At 37.9% G+C, this 27,639-nt stretch overlaps 1 protein-coding gene across 3 annotated transcripts; it reads left to right on the top strand.

The window, feature by feature from the left end:
• Positions 1-27,639, top strand: HMGCR (3-hydroxy-3-methylglutaryl-CoA reductase). Of its 3 annotated transcripts, XM_059694300.1 has the most exons (21): positions 20-152; positions 2,252-2,329; positions 7,252-7,439; positions 8,115-8,226; positions 8,516-8,603; positions 9,634-9,718; positions 10,663-10,768; positions 16,809-16,915; positions 17,075-17,191; positions 17,599-17,759; positions 17,874-18,121; positions 18,236-18,414; positions 19,659-19,853; positions 20,751-20,909; positions 21,056-21,213; positions 21,941-22,046; positions 23,792-23,962; positions 24,258-24,398; positions 24,479-24,637; positions 25,025-25,179; positions 25,575-27,639. In XM_059694300.1, the coding sequence occupies exons 3-21, from the start codon at positions 7,275-7,277 to the stop codon at positions 25,627-25,629; spliced, it is 2,667 nt and encodes an 888-aa protein (XP_059550283.1). In that variant the 5' UTR covers positions 20-152; positions 2,252-2,329; positions 7,252-7,274; the 3' UTR covers positions 25,630-27,639. The 3 variants fall into 3 exon arrangements, with proteins under 3 accessions (XP_059550282.1, XP_059550284.1, XP_059550283.1); XM_059694299.1 differs by lacking the exon at positions 2,252-2,329 and having other exon boundaries at positions 1-152; XM_059694301.1 differs by lacking the exon at positions 19,659-19,853 and having other exon boundaries at positions 18-152; positions 2,252-2,331.

The following is a 27,639-nucleotide window of genomic DNA, read 5'->3' as shown; positions in this document are numbered from 1 at the left end:
TGGCCGATCGGACGATCCTTTCTCATTGGCCGCGGGCTCGGCAGGCTCCGAGCGTGCGTAAGCTGAAGGTTCCTTCCGCTCTCCGTCTCCGTTGACTGGAGACAGGCGGAGCGCCGGCAGCGGGGTTCGGTGACCTCTAGTGAGATCAGGAGGTGAGGCGGGCGGTGGCCGCGGAGGGGATCGGGACGGCGGGGAGCGGGGTAGCAGTGGCCGGGGGGTGGCATTCGAGCCGTGTTGGTGGCCGTTTTCGAGCTCCGCCAGGCCTTGGGAAGGGGCAGGTGGCATCTCCTGTGGACCAGACGAAGCTGCGGGGGTGGCTTTCCGGGGAGGCAGCCCTGTCCCTCGGGGACTTGGATTAGATGTCCTTGAGGCGCGGCCGACCGCGGCCCGACACCTATGCCGGGGGAGTCCGGGAGCCAGGCTGGGCCTGAGCGGAGGGCGGCGGTCAGCGGTCGGCGGGGCGGACCAGCGTTTGCCGGCCCTGCTCGATCGCCTTAGGCGGTGCTGGCTGCGCCGTCTCGATCATTGAGATGAAAGGGTGCCCGGAGGGTGACCTGGGAGGCCCCTCGATTCGAGAAATGTTGGGGGATGGGGGGCGGCTCGGCCCGCAGCTCGAGGAGCGCGCGCTGGAAGGTCCATCCGGTGCCGGCGCCCACGCCCAGGCGGTGCTGTTCGTCAGCACCTTCCTCAGTGATGTGGCTTCATTTTCCCGGCGCCAGCTCCGGGCCGGGAAAAAGCTGTGGGTCTGCGGAGATGTGTTCGCTTATTGCCGAGAGAAACGGGTGGAAGATGCGGATCCCAGGGACTTAAAGGATTCTTCTTTGCTTTCTCATTCTTATTTTATGTATGTATGTATGTAAGCGGCCTAGACTCCTTATTGCCGATGTCCTTTAGTCCAAACCTTTAGGTTTTGCGGAATTATATTTGGCTTTAATTAGGAAAAACCTACGTTGGAGGTTCAGATATCGCACGGTCAGGTTTCTGCGGTAGGAGAAGGTTGACGTGTACTCCATCTTATGTGGTGTATTGAACTATTCCAGGGCTGGAGGACATTCCTTTTCAGGTTTGGTGCTGAAAAGTTATAGGAAACATTGCTTCCAGGCCACGCTGAATAGCCGTGCCTAATGTCAGCATCTTCCGATGTAGGAAACGTATTTTTTGTTTGCTCGTGAATTTGTTTTTCACTCCATGCAATGAAAGACGTTGTATGCTTTAGAGGTGATCTAGCAAAGGCCTGGAGTGTACATTGGGGATGGATAGATTGGACTCCAAGGACCTGCTTGGTTGTAGTGTCTTTTCAAGATTTCTGATGAGCTTGCCAGTGAGGGAAAATGGGAACTAGTAACATGAGGGCTTAAAAAAAATTGCGCAAAGGTTACACCATTCACATGAAAACTCAGCGTGTGGCACGAGCATTTCAAGATAAAGTGTGTGTGGATGTGTGTGCTCTTTTTATTCTTGTATGATCCAGTTTATAGTCCACGGATAATCAGATATACAGGATGGGTCAAAAGTAGGTTTACTGTTGTTCGTATGGAAAAATAACACAATAATTAATAAAAATATAATAATAAGCTCTGTTCCACATATTCACAACTGTAAACCTACTTTTGCCCCACCCTGCATATCAATATCCTTTTAGGTTGATCCATATGAAATTGCTGATATTTGAAATTTGACTTTTTTACCTACAAAAATAGCAGTTTCATATAGTTCCACTTAATACGTTGTCAAAACTGTGGAGCTCTAGCTTTATAAGTGAATAAAAAGATGTGACTTACAAGCAGGTAGCATATACTAGAATTGAGTGTAGAATCCATGCTTCCTGATTTCCAGTGCAGGAAATTATATTTTCTCCCTAGGATATTAGGTTGTATGCTAGATCCTGTTGGAACTAAAAATGGCTGAGAATAAGACAAAGTACTACTTAACTTCAAAGAAGCAACATACACAGCAATTAATTTGAGAGCAGTGTAAGCTAGTGTATAATCAAATACTTGAATGTGTAGCACAGGTGGTGTGCTGAGGGGGAGGAAGGAATTTGGATGCCAAAGCATCCTTTTCTGCAGTTGGCCACGGTGGGTGGTTTCGGTAGCATACTGGAGTAGAGCTTGAGGATTCTATTGAATTTAAATTATCCATTCTTTTGAAAAACCTTGTGAAATGTTTGTATCACACTTCAGTCCGAATAAGCAAGGCATACATTGCCTATTTAACTTGATGTTTAAAGTAAATTTTATTTTTATTGCAGCATGGCATAAATACTGCCTATTGAATTTGCATGAGCCGACCTGTAGCCTGCTGGTGCCACTTGCAACTGCTGATGAAGGTGTAAGATTGGATTCCATGGCATTTAAATGCTTTGCATAATCACAGAGAAATGGGGAGGGTGTTTATGAGAAATGAGTTTACAGTTATGGTTACTTTTGACACACCTTTGTATATTCCATTACTCAGTTTGTATTTCCAAATAGGTCAGGTTCTCTGTGTTTAGGTATGGTTTAAGGGATCATGTGTAATTCTTTTCCTGAATGTTGCAAAGATGACTTTACACCCAGGACAGAAATGTCACAGAATTGACAGTGCTACCATGAAATCTTTTTGAGGGAAAATATAATGTGCCAAATATATAATTATAGGTTAGTAATGCTAAACTGATTTGTGATCAAATTGGGGTCCCTTCTTGCTAGTGGCTCAGATTTTAATTCAACTGAATTAACTTTTTAATAGTGAAGGATATGTTGACTTGATAGGGATTAACCGAAATTGAAGGGTTTTGGGAGAGGAAGTGTTACAAATCATTTTAACCTGGTTTTGACTCCCCTTAATTTTTTTAGATTGCTTTGCAGGTGTGTTTTTGTTTTGTTTTTTAATATAAGAAAGAAGTTATGTGATAGAAGACCATCATGAAATACTAAGTCTCTTGTGAGACTTTTGGTTGTAATGAAGTAGGGTTCAAATCTAAGATATGATTAATAATCTCCAATACCTTAAGGCCAGGTCCCTGCTAATTTAATAGAAAGTATTTATGTTATTGTTCATTTTCCACAATAGAATATAAAATGTAGCCTCATTCTCCACCTCATCTCCCTGTAATATATTCCCTGAAAACTCAGCACTCAGCCTTTTGATTGGGGGCTGAGAATGGTGGGGGATTATGTTCAGATCTTGGTGACTTAAAAAAAAGTTATCTTTATGTCTGTTTCAAGATGTGTCAATAAAATAGATGCCACTGCAGTTTAAGAATTTATTTTTAATCAAGCAGATATTTGTTGAGCAACTGCTATATATGAGTACAAGTGCTAAGGATAAAATGAATTAAGACACAGGGGAGAAGGTTGAAAAACATGAATAAACACAGGCAGATGCATGACACGTTTATATATCTTAGTGACTGCCAGATTTTTAAAATGGAGATCCACAGTACAAAATACATGTAATACTAGAAGCCAGTACGTAGTCATGTATGTATAGTTTCATGAAACAGAAAGTTTCGAGTAGTAATGCCTACCCATACTATATTTCTTTTCCAGAGCTATTTTTTTCTATTTTATTTTATTTTAAAATGTTTTTTTTTCTGATTCAAAATTGATATCTTAATTTAATTGATCCAGTGACTTGTACTTAGAAAACCATGTATGGTTTCTATGTAAAGAATATAAAGGAATGCAGTGAGAGATGTTTGCTTTGCTCTCTTTAGATAGATTTGGTCCCTTTATATATATTAACTAGAGGCCCAGTGCACAAAAATTTGTGCACTTGGGGGCGTCCGTTAGACCGGCCTGTGCCCTCTTGCAGTCTGGGACCCCTCCAGGGATGTCCACCTGCTGGCTTAGGACTGCTCCCCAGGATGGGGAGTGGGCCTAAGCTGGCAGACAGACATCCTTCTGGCAGCCCGGGAGCCCTCGGGGGATGTCCACTTGCCAGTGGGGAGCAAGTGTAAGCTGCAGTCAGACATCCTTAGCACTGCTGAGGAGGCGGGAGAGGCTCCCACCACCACCTCTGTGCTGGCAGCCATCAGCCTAGCTTGCGGCTGAGCAGAGCTCGCCCTGTGGGAGCGCACTGACCACAGGGGGCATCTCCTGCATTGAGCGTCTGCCCCCTGGTGGTCAGTGTGTGTCATAGTGACCAGTCATTCCCAGTTGTTCTGTTGTTAGGGTCAATTTGCATATTACCCTTTTATTATATAGGATGCTTTCTTTACCTTAATTTTTTTTTTTTTTTTTTGATTTTGTGTTTAGAGAACAGCTCGAAGTACTGTTGCATCTTTTTTTTTTTTAATTAAATCTTTATTGTTCATATTATTACATTTGTTCCTTTTTTTCCCCCCCCATAACTCCCCTCCTCCCAGTTCCCGCCCTACCCTCCGCCCTCACTCCCCACCCACTGTCCTCATCCATAGGTGCACGATTTTTGTCCAGTCTCTTCCCACATCTCCCACACCCCTTTCCCCCCCAAGAATAGTCAGTCCATTCCCTTTCTATGTCCCTGATTCTATTATAATCAACAGTTTATTCTGTTCATCAGATTATTTATTCACTTGATTCTTAGATTCACTTGTTGATAGATGCATATTTGTTGTTCATAATTGGTATCTTTACCTTTTTCTTCCTCTTCCTCTTCTTAAAGGATACCTTTCAGCATTTCATATAATCCTGGTTTGGTGGTGATGAACTCCTTTAGCTTTTCCTTATCTGTGAAGCTCTTTATCTGACCTTCAATTCTGAATGATAGCTTTGCTGGATAAAGTAATCTTGGTTGTAGGTTCTTGGTATTCATCACTTTGAATATTTCTTGCCACTCCCTTCTGGCCTGCAAAGTTTCTGTTGAGAAATCAGCTGACAGTCGTATGGGTATTCCCTTGTAGGTAACTGAGTTTCTTTCTCTTGCTGTTTTTAAGATTCTCTCTTTATCTTTTGCTCTTGGCATTTTAATTATGATGTGTCTTGGTGTGGTCCTCTTTGGATTCCTTTTGTTTGGGGTTCTCCGCGCTTCTTGGACCTGTAAGTCCATTTCTTTCACCAGGTGGGGGAAGTTTTCTGTCATTATTTCTTCAAATAGGTTTTCAATATCTTGCTCTCTCTCATCTTCTGGCACCCCTATAATTCTGATGTTGTTACGCTTGAAGCTGTCCCAGAGGCTCCTTACACTATCCTCGCATTTTTGGATTCTTTTTTCATTTTGCTTTTCCGGTTGGATGTTTTTTGCTTCCTCGCATTTCAAATCATTGACTTGATTCTTGCGCTCCTCTGGTCTGCTGTCGGGCGTCTGTATAATATTCGTTATTTCAGTCCGTGTGTGCTTAATTTCTAGTTGGTTCCCCAATATAAGATCGAGGGTCTTATTAGTTTTCGTGTAGAGCTCATTAAGTTTATCGGCAGCTTCTAAACAGTTCTTGAGAGACCTTAAAAGTGTGGTTCTGAACTCTATTTCTTCCATTGACAATTTTGTCCTGTTTCTTTGTCTCTGCATTTTGTTATGCTTCCTTGGTGCACCCCCTAGTGGTCTTTGTTCGCAGTCTTATAGATAAATCTTGATTGCTGTAGCTAATTCCAGGGAGGGTTTGACCTCCAGGCCAAGTGGCTATGAGATTCAGCTGTGTCAGCGGTGAGAGAACTTCTGTCCTCTAGGGAGGTGCTAATCTAGCCTTTGCCTGAGGCTATCCGGCAAATGCCTCTGTGCAGGGCTTGGGCAGGGCGGGTCGAACAGGATCAACAGTGTGGGCCACAGGATCAACAGTGTGGGCCGGAGAGAGCAGTTATGGCGGCTCTCAGTCCTGTCCCAAGGGGCTCTGCCTCTCTGAGTCCCAGCACCCGCTGCAAAGCTCGGAGAGAAAGCTGCACTCGCTCTGACCGAAGCCAGACAGTCCCGCTTCTTCCGCCTGAGTCTGGGTCCCTAAAGACTCGCCCGGATCTGGAGCTCAGAGTCTGCGACTCCCTCCCGATTGAAAACAACAACCGCGCCCTCCGCCACCAGCCCGCTCCACGCACTCCGCACCTCAGAATTTGACTTCAGCACTGAGCCTCCTCTGAGTGTCCGTATGCGTTTCTCTTTCCTCCTAGTTGTAGGACTTCCACTCAGCCAGCGCCCCTGTGGTTCTGGGTGATGTTCCTTCCGTCTTTTAGTTTCACTTTTGAAGTAGTTGTTCAAAGCAGCAAACTCCGGCGTTAACCTATGCCGCCATCTTGGTTCTCTTTACCTTAATTTTTTGCCTTTTTATTTTCTGTCTTCAGTGAATTAATCATTTTCTTAGTTATCACCATAAATGTGAGATTCATTTGAATTTTTGCTAGTGTCAATCAGCTTACATTTTAAATCTTAATTTTAATGGATTTTTATGAGTAGTCAATATTCTGTATCATAAGCATTAATTTTAGAGTAAGAAGTAAGACTTGCAAGTTCCTATATTAGAGTTCAATGACTGTATTAGTTTTTTGTTGTTGTTTTTTAATCAGAATATCAAAATTGTGATTATTTAGCCAGCAAACATGGGGAAGTTTAATCATAGTAGTGGTAGATCAAAATTACCTATATGTTCTGTGGGGAATTTTTGAATGCTATAGACACATACTTTGGTCAGCCATCCTTTTCTTTCAGTAATGTAGCATTTTGGTTAGCTATAAAAGTTTGGTTTGGGAAAAGACTTTTCTCTGGTAATGACACTATTAGGAAGTTAAACATCATTTGACTAGTGACATTATGCTATATATTGGATGGAATGTTAAAGTGTAATGGGCCCCTTCCTTGAGGGGCTTTAAACTAAGATCATTTACAGGACACTCAAGGAGTAGATTCTTTGGTATTTTTACCTTTTGCATAACCAGAATGTGGAGAAGGAAAAGTGTGCTTATATGCATTTTACATTGGGGTAATTAGAAAATTAATATGAATAGTTGTTTCTCACTTTTGTTTTGTGCTTTATTGCTCTCCTTGGCTCAGATAATATTAAGGGCTGAGATATTTATTTGTTTTGACCTTAAATGCCTGAATTCATACAATTATAAGAAATAGTTGTTCTTAAGTTAGTTGCTAGTAAATAATAGAGGATATAAGTGTTGTGAGTAAGAAGTAATAACAGTCATCTTATTTTGGTTTTTATAACTATTTTCCAAAATTATAAGGAGCACTATCAAATAGTGTTTATTCAAATGTATAAGATACTGTGCATACAATAGCAGGGTTTATAACATTTTTTTTTCTAAAAATACAGTCAGCTGTGTACTAATTATTCATACTTGATATTACTTTCAGGATCCAAGTATTCTGTAGCTACAATGTTGTCAAGACTTTTCCGAATGCATGGCCTCTTTGTGGCCTCCCACCCCTGGGAAGTCATAGTGGGAACAGTGACACTGACCATCTGTATGATGTCCATGAACATGTTTACCGGCAACGATAAGATCTGTGGTTGGAATTATGAGTGTCCAAAGTTTGAAGAGGTTTGTGAAATTAATTCAATATTGGCTCAAGAAAATTACACTTTCAACTTCTAAAGAGTATCTTATCTTCTATTAGAGACCATATAATCAAAAAATTGAGTAAAATATTTTGGTATTTATGAACTTAACCTCAAATTTTCATTTACTGATGTAGTATGAAAATGTATTTGACACACTCTTCTTTTGCCTTTCTCTACACAAATGGGTGTAATTGGCTCTACTTGAGAAATGCAGCTTTTATAACTGACTAACAATGAGTGTTTGGCTTAAACAGTGGATTGTTTAAAAATTGATTTAATTTTTTAAAAATATATTGTTATTGATTTCAGAGAAGAAAGGAGAGGGAGAAAGATAGAAACAATGATGAAAGAGAATCATTGATTGGCTGCGTCCTGCATGCCACCTACTTGTGATCCAGCCCACAACCTGGAACCCCTCTGTCCGCAAGCCTACGCTCTATCCACTGAGCCAAACCAGTTGGGGCAGATTTAATTTTTGATTCACATATTTAATATTTTTATTTGACTTGTACTGTGCCTATACTTATATTATCATAATATGTAAACGAATGATATTTTATCATAATATGATGCATACAAAATAAAAATTCTTATTTTTGAGTGCTTATTTTAAAAGCTATAGCTATTGTGATTTTTTTTTTGTCTCTCCCAATAGGATGTTTTGAGCAGTGACATTATAATTCTGACAATAACGCGATGCATAGCAATCCTGTATATTTACTTCCAGTTTCAGAATTTACGTCAACTTGGATCAAAATATATTTTGGGTAATCATTTCATACATTTAACTTCTTTGTGTGCCATCAGATTTTTTTGCTTGCTGTGGAAATACACCTGGTCAAATCATGTGTATGGAAATGTATGTATTGCTTAATGTGTGCTGCAAGCATTTAATAATTTACTTTCTTTTTATTGGGAGTTAGACTTTCTAGTATTTAAAACCTTAATAATCTGGAGAAAATAATAATTCTTTTAGAATATTGATAAGTCTGTATGTTTTTTTATGTGTGTAATAAAGGATGAAATTTTTCAGTTTGTTCAATTTTGTCATTTTAGGTATTGCTGGCCTCTTCACAATTTTCTCAAGTTTTGTATTCAGTACAGTTGTCATTCATTTCTTAGATAAAGAATTGACAGGCTTGAAGTAAGTATTTAAAGCATAAATATACTTTTTTCAAAATATTTTTATATTTTTTCAAAATATAGTAAGAACTTCTAAAGTTGTAATATAAATTTTCAGAAGTTTTAGAAAATACAAGGAAAGTTTTCATGCAGTCTTTTAGCTATTTTTAAAACTTGTTAACATTTTGGTATATATCCTTTGCCACTTTTTAAGTACTTAAAGAAAACTCCTGAGATCATCTATAATAATAGAAGTGTAATATGCTAATTAGACCAGACACCCCAACGACCTTCTGGATGAAGCAGGAGCTGCGAGGGCTGAGCCCCCTCGAAAGAATTTTATGCATCGGGCCTCTAGTATATATATATACTGCTTTATAACTTATGCCTACTAAATCGTTTATCAACATCTTTGCATTTCCTTAATACTAAACTAAATTATTTGTAGTGGCTGTCTAGTATTCCTCTGTATAAATACATTGTAGTTTATTTACTTAACCCTGTATGGCTGGATTGTTAGGTTATTTAATTTTTTTATTAATAAAAACACTGTTGAATGTCTTTGAAGCTAAATTTTTGTTTATATTCATGGTCATTTTCTTAGGATACATTCTTAGGAATGAGATAGTGGCTGTGTAAATTTTAAGTACTTTTGAGTGCTATGTTTTGCAAATTTACCCTCCAGTAGGGTTGTTTAGTTTATCCTCCCACAAGTCATGATAAATGAAAGAAAATTATATTTTTCTCCCCCCAAACCCCCATGCTAAATCAAGATGACATTGTTTACTAAAGATGCTGTTTGGTATAAAATTAGCAAAAGGTATTTCTGAATAAATATATTTACACTTTTAACAAATGTTTTGAATAACTAAAATGTTTAGCTTTGTCAAAGGAATATAGGGTATATACTTTTTCTTTGCAAAAAAAATTACACATAAAATCATACAATGTAAGGGGGGAAAAGTTTTGTTTTAGAAAGAATTTTTTAAGCCATATTTTTCCCTCTGTTAAATGCACCTCATTATCTTGTGTGTTGTTTTTTTTTTCTCCAGTGAAGCTTTGCCCTTTTTCTTACTTCTGATTGACCTTTCCAGAGCAAGTGCACTAGCAAAGTTTGCCCTCAGTTCCAACTCACAGGTAAGTATTATTTATGACACAGATGTTAATAGTATTCCTTTTTTTTTTTTTTAGTTTGTTTACATTAATAAGAAGGGTTAATAGAGTTTCTTCATAGTCCAAGATTTAGGAATTGCCTACAATTGTAAGTTCAATTATCAAGTCCTAAGACTGGTCTTCTTAAGTGGCCTAGGAATGGTCCCATTTATCTAACAACTCAATTATAATTCCATAGCTTCTGGAATTTGGAATCTTCCCCATTTTCCTTTTTGAAGGTTTCAGAAATTAAAGTTATATTTTGGACTTTTGGATAAGTAAGAGTACGTACCTAATAAAATACAGGATAGGACCATGGAAGAGAGTCTCAGTAGATTTATTTCTAACTCTTTTGAAAACTAGCATTATTTCCCACCTAAAGTTTTCTCTTGGTGTTCATTAGTCACTTTAAAGAACCTAACATTTTAACAATCTTTCATTTGAGTATCTGAGTATAAAATAGCATGTACTAAAAAAAAAAAAAAGCATGTATTTCTGCCTTGATTTTATAATTTGAGGAATAGTTATGATCTTTTGAGCCAAGGATATGATTTAGGTTTTATAATACTAACATGGTCTCCAAAATTTTGCAACTAAGAACTTCTGTCAATGGTAGCCAAAATATAAAATGTTGTAAAATTATATGAGATTTAAATGGCAGGATTAATGCACCACTTCATAGGAATCTTTGCAAGAAATATCTTATTCAGTGGAAAGGAAAAGCAGGGCACTATATATGTTTTTTGTTTGTTTTTAGTCCACTGTACTATTAGTGTACTTTGCATTTAGAATGCCTATTAGTTGTATCATATTGTATATTTTATTTTTTGCAAATAAATTAGATTTCAGTGGAAGCCCTAGCATGCTCCCTAACATTTTTTAAGTTGTTTGGGCCTTACCCTCATTGATGTGTTTGGTCTTTGTTTTAGGATGAAGTAAGGGAAAATATTGCTCGTGGAATGGCAATTTTAGGCCCTACGTTCACCCTTGATGCTCTTGTAGAATGCCTTGTGATTGGAGTTGGTACCATGTCAGGTTTGTAAGCAATTTTTAATATAGTTCAAAGTAAGTTTTTAATAAAGAGGGAAAAAAGAACATCTTAGATTGCATTGGGTTATTATTAAATCCTGACTTTTAAAAGTCTGATAACACTCTTAAAATTTTTGATTGTGTGAGTATGTGGGTATATTTGACCTCTCTGTCTGTTAGTTTTAATATAAACTTAGTAGTAGCAGGTTACTGATTTATTTTTCACTTTTGCCGTCTTTTTCAGTGCATCTTTCTTTCCATGACTTTGTCTGTGGTGCTTTTGTTCTTTGCTTTGTTTGTATTCGAAGGCTTTTCTGGAAAGCACCTTCCAGACCCTGCTGTTGCCTATATGTACTAAGTTAGTGACTTAGTTCCTTATGTATTACTGTCATGTAGAGATAGTATAAGAGTCAGGCGTTGTCGGCCCTGGCCAGGTAGCTCAGTTGGTTAGAGTGTCTTCCTGGTATGCCAAGGTGTTATGGGTTTGATCTCTGGTCAGGGTACATAGAAGAAGCAACCAATGAATATATAAACAAGTGGAACAACAAATTGATGTTTCTTTCTCCATTTCCCTCTAAAATCAATCAAATTAAAAAATATATTTTTTTAAGTTGGAAGTTGGTTAGAGGTTGGATTCTCCTAATAGGATGGTAAGAAGATTTAGTCAGACAGTATGTAGTATATCTAGTTGGAGAGGAGAGAATAAGATGTTAAATATCAAACACAGGACTCTGTTATAAAGGACAACAATTATGGTCTGGCTTGGAATTTTGCCAGAATGAATATATCGTGCTGTGGAGGTTTTCTAAATCATTGAATAATTTTCTCATGTAGGCCAAAATGTAGTTAACTCCTGTTACCGTATATTTTCTAATACCTTAGTGCCCTTAATAAGGGGCTTCATTCTTTCAGAAATAAATTATCTAAGTTGTTTTTTTGTTAATCCTCACCTGAGGATTATTTTTCCATTGCTTTTAAGAGAGAGTGGGAGGGAGGGGAAAAGGGGAGAGAGGAAAGAGAGAGAGAGAGGAGAGAGACATCAATGTGAGAGAGACACATCCATCTGTTGTCTCACACACTCGGACCGAAGCTAGGAAGAAACCCAGGTACAAGCACTTGACCAGGAATTGACCCCGTGACCCTTCGGTGTACAGTCTGAGGCTCCAACCATCGTGCCACACCAGCCAGAGCAAATTAAGTTGTTTTTTTTTAATATATTTTATTGATTTTTTTACAGACCAGCTAGGGCTAAATTAAGTTTTAAGAATAGTTAGTTGTTATTAGTTGAGGTCTCTTTACTAGGTAGTGTATAAAAAATATAATGTTTCCTTTTTATTTTAGTTTTTTATTTCAAGAAAAACAATCTTAAATATAATAATGTTACCTGCAATAAACCTTAATATGTCAAGAAAAACGATCTTAAACATAATAATGTTACATGCAATAAACATTAATATCTCAAGAAAAACGTTTTAAATATGATGTTACATGCAATAAACACTAATTATTCAAGAAAAATCTTACATATAATATTACATGCAATAAACATCAATATTTCAAGAATAAAAGGATTTTAAGTATAATAATATTACCAAAACTTTACTAACATAGTATGATATCACAAAAGTTGTAGGAAATACTAAAAATATACAAATAACAGGATTCTATTATATTCTAGACTATTTTTTTCCCTTTGGCTCTGTTTTTGTTTATCAGTTGTTCATTGTTGTTCATTATATTCCACAAATGAGTGAGATCATATGATATTTATCTTTCTCCATCTGGATTATTTCGCTTAGCATGATGCTTTTAAAGTCTATTTTGTCAGATGTATTGCTACTCCAGCTTTTTTTTTTCTTTTCCATTTGATGGAAAACTTTTTTCCATCCCTTCATCTTCATCCTGTGTGTGTCTGTTGTTTTGAGATGGGTCTCTTGTAGGCAGCATATAGTTGGGTCATGTTTTTGTATTCATTCAGCTATCCTACACCTTTTGATTGGAGCATTTGATCCATTTACATTTCGGGTTATTATTGAGAGATACTTATTTATAGCCATTTTAATTCTGTATGGCTAGGTTTCTCTCTTTGTTTCTTCTCAGCAGTCCCTTTAGCATTTCTTGTAATGCTGGCTTGGTGGTGGTGAACTCCTTTAGCCTTTTTTTTTGTCTAGGAAGCTCTTTATTTGACCATCTATTTTAAATGATAGCCTTCTGGATATAGTAATCTTGGTTTCAGATCCTAGCTTTCCTTTACCTTGAGTACTTCATGCCATTCCCTTCTGGCCTGTAGAATTTCTGATGAGAAATCAGGTGTCAGCCTTATGGGAACTCCTTTGTAGGTAACAGTTTTCTTTTCTCTTGCTGCCTTTAAGAGTCTCTCTTTGTCTTTAATTTTTGGCATTTTAATTATGATGTGTCTGGGCGTGGGCCTGTTTGGGTTCTTCTCTTTTGGGGTTCTCTGTTCCTCCTGAACTTGTGTGACTTTTTCCTTTTCCTGGTTAGGGAAGTTTTCTGCCATTATTTCTTCAAACACCTCCTCTATTCCTTTCTCCCTTTCTGCCTCCTCTGGCACACCTGCTATTCTAATATTGTTACATTTCACATTGTCCCACAGCTCCCTTAAGCTGTCCTATGGTTTTTTAATTGTTTTTTTTTTTTCTTTTTGGTCCTCTAATTAAGTGATATTTTCAACTCTGTCTTCCAACTCACTGATTTGATCCTCAGCTTCCCCTAATCTGTGTATTCCTTCCAGTGTGTTCTTTATTTGTGCAATGTCATTCTTTATCTCAAACTGTTCTTTTTTCATAGTTACTATATCTTTTTTCATATTGAGCATTTTTAACATCATTTCTCTGAACTCTGTTTCAGATAAATTTCTTATCACTGCTTCATTTATCTCTTCAGGAGAATTCGCTAGTTCTTTCACTTGGAGGTTGTTTCTTTGTTACCTTATTTTGGTTGTCTGCTTGGGTTTGTGACTGTTTTAGGTAGATCCTCTATAACTCTCAATCTCTAGTGCAGAACAGTGTTAAAGGCTGTTTCTGACTAATTGGATCAGGCTAAGACTCAAAGCCTCTTAGACTGACTCTGTCTACAGATAAATAGGATTTGACCTGATTTGCCCCCAGGCAATTGTCCTCAGGTGTGATGAGAGTTTTTTCCAACAGGGTTGGGGCAGTTGCTTCTGCCTGGAGGCTAATTGTTATTTTAATCTCTTAAGTGGCCTCAAGGCAGATGTCTATGTGGGAAAGATGTCCTCCACTGTGTGAGGGAATGACCCAGCCCAGTGTCTGCCTTCTGAGCTCTAACCCCGACTCTCCAGTCCTGGGTTCTGCTCTCACAGCTCCAGTTCACTTCACCCTCTCTCTGCCAGAGCACAAGGTGGATGGCTCCACAGGGAATGTTTGTGTCCTTTAGGAGGGTGCTTGAACTTTCAGCTGCCACTCCCTGGCAGACAGCACCCCACTGCTTTTCACAGCTAGATGTTATGTTGGTACCCTCCTCAGTTTGGTGCTCTCTGCTGGGGAGCCCAGCTTTGGGATTAGATCCCGGAGTTCTTAGTGGCACCCCCCATAGCTGAGATATCTCTGGGAGACTTCAGTTGCCATGTGTGGATGCCCAGCCAGCCCTTTAGCGCCTCCACCCCCCCTCCCACCAGGCTCTATGCAGTCGCCACCTTCAGTCGTTGGGTATCAGGGTTCTCTCCTGTGAGTTTTCCATTGATTATTCAGGAGGCCTTTCTGTATTTCAGTTGTAATTCCAGCTTGTTCCTGGGAGCATGTCTGTGTAGCATCCTCCTACTCCGCCGCCATTTTTAATCTTCATTTTATTCTAAAAATATAATGTTTCTTAAAACTTTCTGAAGGGTCAATTTTGTTCAGTTATTTAATCTGTCATTCAACAAATTTTATTTTGCAAAGAGGATATTTTTAAAATATTTTTTTTAAATGTACCTTCTTTAAAATTTTTTTGGTTAAAGTTCTGAGTTTTTGACAAAAATATAGTCATTTAACCACCACCACAATCAAGAAAAATGTTTTTCATTAGGTGAAAACATACCTTTGATTTTATTCAAGCAAAAGCATATAAAAAGTTGAAGAGGATCATCCAGGAGCTAGTAGTCGGCCATGAAACCAAGGATTAATCATTTGAAACTTATATGGAAAGCAGTGGAAACTAATGTGGCAAGTACGGTGATGAGTTTGTCACAATAGGTCAGAGAAGTGGACAAAAGAAGTGATTAGGTTTATAGTTGGAGAAGCCAGTCAGGAGACATTTACAGCTATACCAATATGGTATAATGATCAGAGATTTGGCTAAAGGAAAAAAATAATAATAAGGAAAAGGACAGGTTTAACACATTAATTTGTAGGGTTAGGAAATAACCCTTTAGAAAGCCATTAAAAAGGAAAAAGTCTTTGCTTTCTGGAATATATAGATAAGTGCTCTTTGTATGGTAGCAATGCCTGGAGAACCTACGGCAACAGCAGTAGTTACTGTTGTACAGAGGGAAATAGGAGATCGCCAAGATGTAAAAAGCATTGGTTAAGTATAGTTTTCATAGTCTTGGGTTTGAAAAGATTAAATTTGACTGTTATTTAAAACATAAGTTATTCATAATCCTTTTGTATTCTCTTTAATTTTGTATTCTCTTTAATTTTGTATTCTCTTTAATTTCCATATTTGGGAGTAATTGCTATAGATTTTTTTTTAAATACAATATATGCTCTTGTTTTATTATTTAGTCATGATGTATTGCAATTCAGAAAATAAAATAAAACTGAGTTTTTTGTATTATATTTGTTGGCAATTTTTGTAGGAAAAGGAAATTTTTTAATTTATATTTTAAAACATTTTTATATTTAATATGAGTGATGTTTTGTTTTTGAAAAGTGAGGGAGTAGGATTTGATTATATAAAATCTTTTCCAACTCTATAATTTTGTTACCTTCTATTTGAGAAGATTACTAAATAATATCTTAAACAGTTTGAGTTGCCTTTTTGCATCATATCATTTTTCAAACAGAGCAGTAAAATTAACCAAAATTATAAAAACATCAATAGGTACTACAGAGGCTAAATTGAAATGAGAGTTCAGTAGTACACATAAAATACTTACTATGAAAACAACATTTTTATTATGATACTACATCAGGAATCACTTAACTGGCAGCAGCATGTTTTACATTTAAAAAAAGTCTTTGGTGCTGAAACCGGTTTGGCTCAGTGGATAGAGCGTCGGCCTGCGGACTGAAGGGTCCCGGGTTTGATTCTGGTCAGGGGCATGTATCTGGGTTGTGGGCACATCCCCAGTGGGAGATGTGCAGGAGGCAGCTGATCGATGTTTCTTTCTCATCAATGTTTCTAACTATCTCTCTCTCCCTTCCTATCTGTAAAAAAATCAATAAAATATGTTAAAAAAAAAAAAAAAAAGTCTTTGGGCCCTGACCGGTTTGGCTCAGTGGATAGAGGAGCGTCAGCCTGCGTACTGAAGAGTCCCAGGTTCGATTCCGGTCAAGGGCATGTACCTTGGTTGCAGGCACATCCCCAGTAGGGGTTGTGCAGGAGGCAGCCGATTGATGTTTCTCTCTCATTGATGTTTCTAACTCTTTATCCTTCTCCCTTCCTCTCTGTAGAAAATCAATAAAATATATTTTTTTAAAAAATGTCTTTGGTCCACAGGTAAATTGCTTTTATGTTAACAAGTAGAATTGGATCAGTAATATAAAACTGAAGGGTTTGCTCCATTAGATATCCTTATTTCAAAACAGTATTTTTAAAAGGGAGATTATCAACTGTATATTAAATGCTCCCATAATGCCTGGTGGTGTGATTTTGGGGACATGGGAGAAGACAGTTAATTCCTCTGTGCTCTCAGGCCTGGCATCACCTCTGAGTTCCTAATTCTTTTTCCAGTAGATGACAAGGAGATAACATACTAACATTTTCATATATTTGTCTAACTATGGGAAGAGTCCTTGTGATGTATACAGCATCAGAAATGCACATACTTCATTAATTATACATTAAATTTTTCTCTTTGCAGGAGTACGTCAACTTGAAATTATGTGCTGCTTTGGCTGCATGTCAGTTCTTGCCAACTACTTCGTGTTCATGACTTTCTTTCCAGCTTGTGTTTCCTTGGTTTTAGAGGTAACTACAGTTCTTATACAACATTACACACTTGATCTTAGCCAAAAGGCCGAGAAGCGATATCTTATACAACATTAATAGACGAGTAATACTTCTCATTGTATCACTTCACCTAAAAAAAATTAATGCCTTCTAATGTAACACTGACTTACTTTGTAGCTTTCTCGGGAAAGCCGCGAGGGTCGTCCAATTTGGCAGCTCAGCCATTTTGCCCGAGTTTTAGAAGAAGAAGAAAATAAACCGAATCCTGTTACTCAGAGGGTTAAGATGATTATGGTAATTACATCGCTTTCTTCTCCCTTCAGTATCTTCTGTTCCAATGTCATACTCTGCTTTTCAGTTTTATTTTTCTTTTGTCATCCTATAATTTTTGGCTTTCTCTGATTTTCCTCGTCCCTTTTCTTAACTTGTTTCTCAGAGGCTCCTGGTCTTTCTTAGTGTCTCTCCCCTAAACAGATTTTTCAAGTTCCTCTGCTTATCTCTGACTGAAAACCTGTTCTTTGGAATGTGTTCAGTAGTTCAGTGAGGCCAATACTTTAGTCATGGAGCAAGCTTGGGGCTTTTCATTCCTGTACGGGGAGGCCAAGGAAGATAGTATATCTTGTTATTCAGTTGCTAAGGATGAGAAGCTTAGGTTTTATTGATATGAGAAGATACATAATTTTTTAAAAACTTTATTTCAGTCTCTAGGCTTGGTTCTTGTACATGCTCACAGTCGCTGGATAGCTGATCCTTCTCCTCAAAACAGTACAGCAGAAAATTCTAAAGTTTCTTTAGGATTGGATGAAAATGTGTCCAAGAGAATTGAACCAAGTGTTTCCCTCTGGCAATTTTATCTCTCTAAGTAAGTTCCCTGAGACCTACTTTGCTGTATATTAATCTTGGTACTCTATGCTTCTGAAAGTTTAGGTTATGCCTTTATATTTTTGAGTAATTTAATTTGCTTTCTTTTATTTAGAATGATCAGCATGGATATTGAACAAGTTATTACCCTAAGTTTAGCTCTCCTTCTGGCTGTCAAGTATATCTTCTTTGAACAAGCAGAGACAGAATCGACACTTTCATTGAAAAACCCCATCACGTCTCCTGTAGTGACCCCTAAGAAAGTACCAGATGATTGCTGTAGACGGGACCCTATAGTGGCCAGAAATAACCAGAAAGGCCATGCAGTGCAGGAGGAGACAAGGATAAACAAAGAAAGAAATGGTAATTTCTTAGTCTCTTCATTCTCTATTCTTAAAATGCTGATTTGTCAAGAAGTTGAGTCAGTTTTAAAACTTACGTTCGGTGTAGTGAATTTTCTTTTGATCTCTTGAACAGTTGAGGTTATAAAACCCTTACTGGCGGAAACTGACACCTCACACAGAGCTACATTTGTGGTTGGTAATTCCTCCTTGCTCAATACTTCACCGGAACTAAGGACACAGGAACCTGAAATCGAACTTCCTAAGGAGCCTCGGCCTAATGAAGAATGTCTACAGATACTTGGGAATGCAGAGGTGAGGAAAATAAAATAAACTCAAAGCTTGATATTTGCCTTAAGAAAAGGAGCTTTTTTAGTAAAGTAAGGAAGGAAGTTATAGCGACTAAGTACCTACTAAGTTCTAGGCACTCGTTGCATGGTTTGCAGGTATTGGTCTTATTTATGCCCTGCAGCCTGTGAGATTAGTGGAATTATCCCCATTTTTTAGATGAGCAAGCTGAGGCCCCAGGAGGTTTAAGTATTCCCCAAAGTAACACATCTAGGAAATGGTAAAATTGGGTTCACGGGTTCAAGATTTACTGGCCTAAGAGTCAGCGGTCTTTCTACTTTATTACTGCTGATCATAGAGATGAGCAACTATTGTATTCTCATATGTGTGGTGAGGCCTAGAAAAGATTTAACATAGAAATGAGCCTCAAAAATAGAAGAAAACTTTTTGTTTTTAAAGTAAGCTTGTTGCTCATGAGGGAGTTTATTTTCCTTTCTGAGATTTTAACACGGTTCCCACCTACATGACCATATGAGTCCACTCATGCTTTAGTGGGATATTGTGTTCTAGACATACCTGCTTCATCTGGTTCATTAATTTATGTACAAATGAGTGAGAATAGAGATATGTTTGTTTTCTTTACCACTTTCCTTTCCCATTCCTATTAACATGCATATCAATATCTCAGCTGTCTTCCTGTATATAGGGTTAGCAAAACCTATAGGATAAGTGTCAGAATTTTTAAATTATGGATATTTTCCCTGTGGACCTTCCTTGCTAAATTTAGTGTTTTGTTCTTACATTTGTTTAATTGTCACATTTTTTTTTAATATATTTTATTGATTTTTTACAGAGAAGAAGGGAGAGAGATAGAGAGTTAGAAACATCGATGAGAGAGAAACATCGATCAGCTGCCTCCTACACATCTCCCACTGGGGATGTGCCCGCAACCCAGGTACATGCCCTTGACCGGAATCGAACCTGGGACCCTTCAGTCTGCAGGCCGACGCTCTATCCACTGAGCCAAACCGGTTTCGGCTAATTGTCACATTTTTATGGAGAATTGTCTTTCATTTTGATAATCTTATTTGTTCCTAAATTATCTTTAGAATTCCGTAGTCCTTTAGGTTCTCCTCTTGTGTTAGTTCTATTGAGAGTATTATTTGCATTAAATGGTTTATTTAGTATGAATAATATGAAGTGCAGTTCTTCAGTCTTTTGTCATCACTCTCCCTCAACTCCCTCCCGTTTTTATTTTTTCATTTCTTTAGAAAGGTGCAAAATTCCTTAGTGATGCTGAGATCATCCAGTTAGTCAATGCTAAGCATATCCCAGCTTACAAATTGGAAACTCTAATGGAAAACCATGAACGAGGTGTATCTATTCGCCGACAGTTGCTTTCCAGAAAACTTCCAGAGCCTTCTTCTCTCCAGTATCTACCTTACAGGGACTATAATTACTCCTTGGTATGTTACTTTCTTGATTTGAGAAGGTTTGCTTTGTAACTTTTTAGTTTTATAGCTTTGGTCTTTAGCTTTTTAGTTTTGTTCTTTTGTATATATATATGTATGTGTGTGTGTGTGTGTGTGTGTGTGTGTGTGTGTGTATCTTTATTGATTTCAGAGAGGAAGGGAGAGGGAAAGAGAGAAACATCCATGATGAGAGAGAATCATTGATTGGCTGCCTCTTGCAGTCTCCTACTGGATACCAGGCCCGCAACCTAGGCATTTGCCCTTGACCAGAATCGAACCTGGAACCCAGTAGTCTGCAGACTGACGCTCTATCCACTGGGCCAAACCAGCTAGTGCTAATTTTGTTCTTGACTGGTCTTTTATATTTACATAGTTTTTATAAAATATTTTCCTTTTTTAGTAATTTTACTGTAATTTTGTATTCTGCTTATGATATAGGTCATAGAAATTAAAAATATTCTTCCTGTTTTATAGTCATTACTCAAATATTTTAGTATCTTAAAGACTTTTTTTTAATTAGAGCTGAGATTTTCTTTTTAAATATATTTTATTGATTTTTTTACAGAGAGGAAGGGAGAGGGATAGAGAGTTAGAAACATTGATGAGAGAGAAGCATCGATCAGCTGCCTCCTGCCCACCCCCTACTGGGGATGTGCATGCAACCAAGGTACATGCCCTCGACCAGAATCGAACCTGAGACTCTTCAATCCCCAGGCCGATGCTCTATCCAGTGAGCCAAACCGGCTAGGGCTCTTAAAGACTTTTTAAATAAAGAGTAAATAAAATTTTTGTTGAAAATTACACTAAAGGGTTAAGTGAAGAAAGTTATTAATGACAAGAGTGTTATATTTGCAATACAGATTTTCATTAGGTGTCTGACTTTACTTTTAGGTGATGGGAGCTTGTTGTGAGAATGTTATTGGATATATGCCCATCCCTGTTGGAGTGGCGGGACCTCTGTTCCTGGATGGAAAAGAATTTCAGGTTCCAATGGCAACAACAGAAGGTTGTCTTGTGGCCAGCACTAATAGAGGCTGCAGAGCAATAGGCGTAAGTTGGCATTTATATATTTGCCTGTTTTAGGCTACACTCTAGGCAGGTGATGGGAAGAGATTGGGGACAATAAGGGACACCTTTTGGGATAAGCAGAAGTGTTTTCAGAATTAATATGTGCTTCTGTAACATACTCTGCGTAGCTTGGTGGGGGTGCCAGCAGCCGAATCCTTGCAGATGGGATGACGCGTGGCCCAGTGGTGCGTCTTCCCCGTGCTACTGACTCTGCAGAAGTGAAGGCGTGGCTTGAGACACCGGAAGGGTTCACAGTGATAAAGGAAGCATTCGACAGCACCAGCAGGTGTGTGTGTGTGTGTGTGTGTGTGTGTGTGTGTGTGTGTGTAAGTGCATTTATGTTTATTTCAGAACCAGTGTATCTTCTTTGATCACTAAACATAATTGTTAGCATATTGCCAGCTTAAAATGATCTAAAATATCTACCTTAAATTCATTCATTCAACATTAATAATATTAATGCTTGGTTTGGGGTAGGGGACCAGAATGTTAATCCTAATGAATACCTCTATAGAGGTAACTTAGAAAACTATAGTGTGAGCTGGTAAGTTTGTGTGTTGATTTTATAACGCTCACTTCGATCAGACTGTTATTTGCCCTAGAAGAGCTTTGACTTAGCCTTGCAAGTAGGCAAAATTGCCTGAGAACATGATTTTGGAAGCAGGATAGAAGTAAATATTAGTATAGTAGATTTTCTTTGAATATAGAAAATTAAATTTATAATGAAGCATAAACAATACAAATGATAACCTTGCTATAGTTCAAGCTTATATGCTTGTTTTTGCTTGGACTTTTAAAGTTTATCTATGATGAAACGATTGTCTATAGCCCTCCCTTCTTGCAGCATATAAGAATGAGAGAGTTGATATAGTATTCTATAATGTTTAAAAAAGAAAATACATTAATAAGTAATCTCCATGGGGTTTCTCTTACAAATAAAATGAACCAACAAAACTAGATTTTTAAGATAACTTCCAACTTCTTAAAAAAAAAATTGCTTCTTTTGTTGACAGGTTTGCACGTCTACAGAAACTTCATATGAGTGTGGCTGGGCGTAACCTTTATATTCGTTTCCAGTCCAGGTCAGGTGATGCCATGGGGATGAACATGATTTCAAAGGTGAGCATGGGTTGACTAGAACAGAACTTGCAGGAGTGTCCCAGCAAAGGGGAGCTCAGAGACAGAAGTGGGGCCAGCCTCACTGTCTATGTAATGCCCTCCTGTACTTTGAATATTACACCACATACATGTGCTACTTACTCAAAGAGTTAATTGATTGACAGATTTTTATTGAAAAGTAAATACTGATTCATGTAACTCATTATGTAAATCAGACATTTATTGATTGGTGGTGTTTGTATTTGATATATTTAATTTAGATTTGGCACGATACACATTCTGGGTCTATTTAGAGGGCATGGGCAGTCTAGGAGTTAGCACTTTAAAACTTTGTCTTATAAACCTTGAAAGTTGACCTCTTCTAGAGACGTTAAGTCTTGTGTTTAAGAGGCCACGCTTATGTACATAGTCCATTTATTTTAATTACCTCCTATAAGAAGCTTGTGTATGGCTTACATTTTATTCTACTGGCATTTGTTATTTACCAGACACAAATGTAACATGTTAAAGTCAGTTAAGTTAGTAAAATTTATTTTTTGGTTTACCTGTTTATAAGTACTATTTGGAAAGAGAATGGACAGTGACTAAATGCATACCCTTTAAAAATTGCCAATCAACAGTATACAGAGGTTCCTAAAACAATTAAAAATATAATTACTATGATCTAGCAATTCCACTTCTGGGTATATATTCAAAATAATTCAAAGGAAGATCTCAAAGAGATAATTGTACACCCTGGTTTATGGCAGCATTAATTCACAATGGCAAAGGGTTGAAGCAGCCCAAGTCTCCATTGATGGATGAATGCATAAACTAAATGTGGTGTACATATGCAGTGGAATCTTATTCACCCTAAAGAGAAAGGAAATTCTGACATGCTATGTAGGCATGAACTGTGAAGTTCCCTTGCTAATTGAAATGCTCCGGTTACAGAAAATAAGTCTGTATGCTTCCCATGTAGGAGGTAGACTGGTAAATTCATAAAGATGGAAAGTAGGATGGCGATTGCCAAGGGCTGAGGAGAAAGGGGAATGGGAGTTATTTAATGGGTAAGATAAAAAGAGTTCTGGAGATTGGTTGTACAACAGTTGGATATACTTAAAACGATTAAACTGTAAACTTGAAATTAGTTACAGTGGTAAATTCTGTGTTATATGTATTTTAGCACAATTAAAAACTATTTTTTTTAATTTCCCACAAGTACGTTTTAGGTTATTGAGGTGTGAGTTAACTGCATTAATTTCACTTAATTGGAAATCATTAGAAGTCTTATTTATATTTCGTGTAATATAAATTCCATCAAGTTTCCATATACAACAAGATTTATTTAATGTCTGACCTCTCCTTCCAGGTTTAGTAAACTGGGCTTTTCGTAACAATTTAACAACCATAAAAAGGAATTTATTAAACATTGATCATGGGTTGGGTAACTTCCTCCCCCAGTGACATGAATATGAGTATTATATTCTCATTGAGTATTTTTTAATATTCTCATCTACATTCTAATTATCAGTCACTACAAAGAAGTTTGTTTTCATACCTAGAAAGAACCATTAGGAATCTATACCTGATTGAGAAATTACTTTTGTGCTCAGTTTCTTTATAGTTACTGTATTGGAAGTTAAGATTATTATAGTTACTGTACTTAGTATTAGCACCAGATACAAATAAAGCCTCTGATCTATAAGTAACTGTGCACTTTAATGTAATTTTTCTTTGTTTGTTTGTTTTGTTATTGTTAACAGGGTACAGAGAAAGCACTTTCGAAACTCCATGAGTATTTCCCTGAAATGCAGGTCCTGGCAGTTAGTGGTAACTATTGTACTGACAAGAAACCTGCTGCTATAAACTGGATAGAGGGGAGAGGAAAGTCTGTTGTTTGTGAAGCTGTCATTCCAGCCAAGGTTGTCAGAGAAGTGAGTGATTGGATAAATGTTCTATTAGTTTTATATAAAAATTGGAGAAAGGAATGGTAACACTCTAAGTTTAATATATGGGGGTATGTTTTCGTTAAAGATGACTGTTTTATCATATCTTGCCTATCTGTCCATGGCATTCACAGGAGCTGTTACTCTTTTTATTGAGGACAGGGCTTGAATGGGGCCCTATCTAAACTTCCTTGTTTTCTGGAGGCACAGAAAGATAGATATGGGGAGCGCACCCCTGAATCTTCTGACGGAGATGTAGAATGTGCACAACTCTGTTTTCTAGGTGTTAAAGACTACTACGGAAGCTATGATTGACGTCAATATTAATAAGAATCTGGTGGGCTCCGCCATGGCCGGGAGCATCGGAGGGTACAATGCCCATGCGGCCAACATCGTCACTGCCATCTACATTGCGTGTGGGCAGGTGAGGGCTCCAGCCACCACTGCTTTTCTCTTTTGTTCTCCGTGAGAGAAGTTTCTATTTTTCCTTTTTTTTCCCCCCAGGATGCAGCACAGAATGTTGGTAGTTCAAACTGTATTACTTTAATGGAAGCAAGTGGTCCCACAAATGAAGATTTGTATATCAGTTGTACCATGCCATCTATAGAAATAGGAACTGTGGGTGGTGGGACCAATCTGCTCCCACAGCAAGCCTGTTTGCAGGTATGAAGTGTCCTCAAGTCTAATTCTCACTGAGATTCTGTGTTTCTACCTGACACTGCATATGACTCACCTCTGTATTTTAGTTGGTCTTTTCATTCTTTTGTTTTCCAGTAGCCTAGTCCAAGTATGTATATGTTCAGGCATATGCTTAAATAGAGCAAGTAGATTAAGAGGCAAATAAATGTTCATGTACCCTGAGTAAGTACACTGCCAGCCAGGCCGTGGATGTATGTTAACTATGGTGTATACATTGTAAATCTTGGAAGTTTAGTGGAGTCTAGTTTGATTCTGCTGCCATTGTAGTTGCCCTTATTTAGTTGATTGAGTAGGAAATTGTTGCCATGACTTGAAGGGTGAGTCCTGCTGTTTCTCTCTCTCTGACTGCAGATGCTAGGTGTTCAAGGAGCATGCAAAGACAATCCCGGGGAAAATGCCCGGCAGCTTGCCAGAATCGTGTGTGGTACAGTAATGGCTGGGGAATTATCACTGATGGCAGCATTGGCAGCAGGACATCTTGTCAAAAGTCACATGATTCACAACAGGTAAGACTTAAAGATTTATTTAACATGTTTTCCTTGTACTCAAAATATGCATTAGAAAAACTTAGTATTCAGCCATGGCTAGTTAGTTGGAACATCATTAATGGCTCAGTTAGTTGGAGCATCGTCCTGTGCCCTGAAGGGTCATGGGTTCAATTCCCGGTCAGGGCACATTCCCAAATGTGGGTTCAATCCCTGGTCAGGAGGCAACCGATCGATGTTTCTCTCTTTCTTTCCCTCTCCCCTCCCCTCTCTCTAAAATCAATAAACATATTCTCAGATGAGGATTTAAAAATAAATAAATAAATAATAAAAACCTAGTACTCAGCTACAATATTTCTAACTTAAAATTCTGCATTCTTGATATTTTGTCTATCTCTTTGTCTTTTTCTCCATAGGTCAAAGATAAATTTACAGGACCTCCAAGGAACTTGCACCAAGCAGGCCGCTTGAATAAATAGCCTGACGGTTCTGAACTGAAATACGGGTGTTGGGTTCTAATGGACTAACATAAAATCTGTGAATTAAAAAGCTCAATGCAGTGTCTTGTTGAGGATGAATAGATGTGATCGATGAGACGGCTGCTTGGTGTTTGGCTCTTTCAGAAAGGTGTGCGGTCCTTCCCATGCAGCTTCCTCAGCTCTGAAGACAGCTTAGTGCTTTCCATGCTGTGTTCTTCGGGAAGATCTCTGCATGGATATTATGCTTGAAAGCGTCACAGATGGTCATCAGCAGCTCACTTCTGAAAGAGAGCACACGCTGGAAAAAAGTGTTTTCTTTTGATGAAATTCATGGAGTTCATGGTGTGAGATTGGCCCTTCTTCCCCAAACCTCCCCACCACCAAGGGTTGAAAATGGGTTTTTAAATTGCACTGTAGCTGACAAAACTCCTGATTTCATAGTTAATTTATTAAGCCTGGGTTGTAGAACTTTAAGAAATAAGAGTAAGTTTATTTTTTGTAAACTAATACTTCATTTGGTGCTGGTCTATTTTGATTTCTTTTGGGGTAGCCAACATGATTCTTCAGAAGATGACCTGCTTTCTTCAAGGGAATATTACTCTTCTTCCCAAACTACAGAATCATGTGCTAAGCAGTGCTAAATAGTTCTCAATCAAGAAAACAAATCACTGCATTTATACCTCTGCAGGCTATTTGCTCAGAGAGATCTCTTGTCGAAATGTAAATGTTTGTCTAGATTGGCTATAACATATCTTTGAACATAAGGCTTTAAGAAACAGAATTTTGTGCTCTTTATCAAAGATACCAGAGCTCTTAATTTTGCTTAGACTAGTGATTTTCAACCTTTTTCATTTTATGGCACACATAAACTAATTGCTAAAATTCTATGACACACCAAAAAATACTTCTTGCAGATCTGACCCCAAAAAAAGGTATAATTATAATTTGTTCACATGAGACGGCTGTTGTTGTATTGGCTATTGGCAATATTTTATTTGGCAATCTAAGGGAAAAGAGGTCAGTGCCCTTGACTAAATAGTCAGGTACTGCATGTTTTAAAAATTCTTGTAGCACACCGGTTAAAAATCGCTGGCTTAAAAATGACTCTGTTTAACAACATACAACTCTGTGACCCCTCTCAAAACTCAGAGAGTGGAAAATAAGTTTGAAAGAAAAAATACGATTTCATTCATCAACTTTAATTTCTTAAAAGAAAAATTTATTTAGCTGAAAATCTAGTTTCTTGTAAAGAATTGTATAAAATCTACATATGTTGTTATAGAACCTCATGCTAGGAATTTATTGAAAGTGTTCAATAAATAAATAAAAATCAACTTGTATACTGATAAAACACTCTAAGCTTAGGCCAGAGACAATAGTGTTCTTTAATGTTGCCAGGAAACCCTGGCGTGCTTGTGGAGCCTAATGCAAGGAGAAGTCAGGTTTCAGAGCCAGTGAAGGGAAGGTGCCGTGTGAATGGCCCTGGAAAGTGCTGTGTTCCTGTGGCCAGGAGGTTGGTGACTTCATACAGGGCTCTTGGATGGACCCATAAAAGCTCTTAGCTTTCTCAGGGGGTCAGCAGAGCTGTGGGGTCTTCATTTTTTTTAATGTACAAGTTTTGTATAAGTAATAAAGAACTCTTTATTTTGTATTACACCTAATGCTTCAAGTGTTGGTCTTGGAGAGCTGATGGCTTGTGTAGAAGATGGACTCTGAGAAACATTCCAGCAATGCCGTGGCAGCACGGAGAGCCTCTGAATGATTGTGTCTGCAGTGTTGTGGAAATTGTCTGTAAACTTGAAATTGCTTCTGTTGCGACCTTTCAGCCAGTGACTTATTTATCTGACCTTTTCATAGACGTGGCAGTGAAAAATACGTTGCGTCTTCATTTTGGTGACTATAACCAATATCGTCTTGCTAAATTAATGTTTTGTACAATTACTACATTGTATACATTGTTATACTTTTTTCCAGTTCCAGTAAATTATGAAAAGGAAGTTAA

The sequence above is a fragment of the Myotis daubentonii genome, chromosome 4 (assembly GCF_963259705.1).
Source record: "Myotis daubentonii chromosome 4, mMyoDau2.1, whole genome shotgun sequence".
NCBI classification, from domain to species: Eukaryota; Metazoa; Chordata; class Mammalia; order Chiroptera; family Vespertilionidae; genus Myotis; species Myotis daubentonii.
Note: the sequence above shows the minus strand (reverse complement) of the source record. Positions and strands in the feature narration are given on the sequence as shown.

What these genes read in the sequence shown, in the direction of transcription:
- HMGCR (XM_059694299.1), top strand. Translation starts at nt 7,275, where the DNA reads ATGTTGTCAAGACTTTTCCGAATGCATGGCCTCTTTGTGGCCTCCCAC. An exon ending in TGGAGTTGGTACCATGTCAG is followed by an intron (nt 10,769 to 16,808) that starts GTTTGTAAGCAA and finishes TTCTCTTTGCAG; the next exon opens with GAGTACGTCAACTTGAAATT. An exon ending in AGAGGGTTAAGATGATTATG is followed by an intron (nt 17,192 to 17,598) that starts GTAATTACATCG and finishes ACTTTATTTCAG; the next exon opens with TCTCTAGGCTTGGTTCTTGT.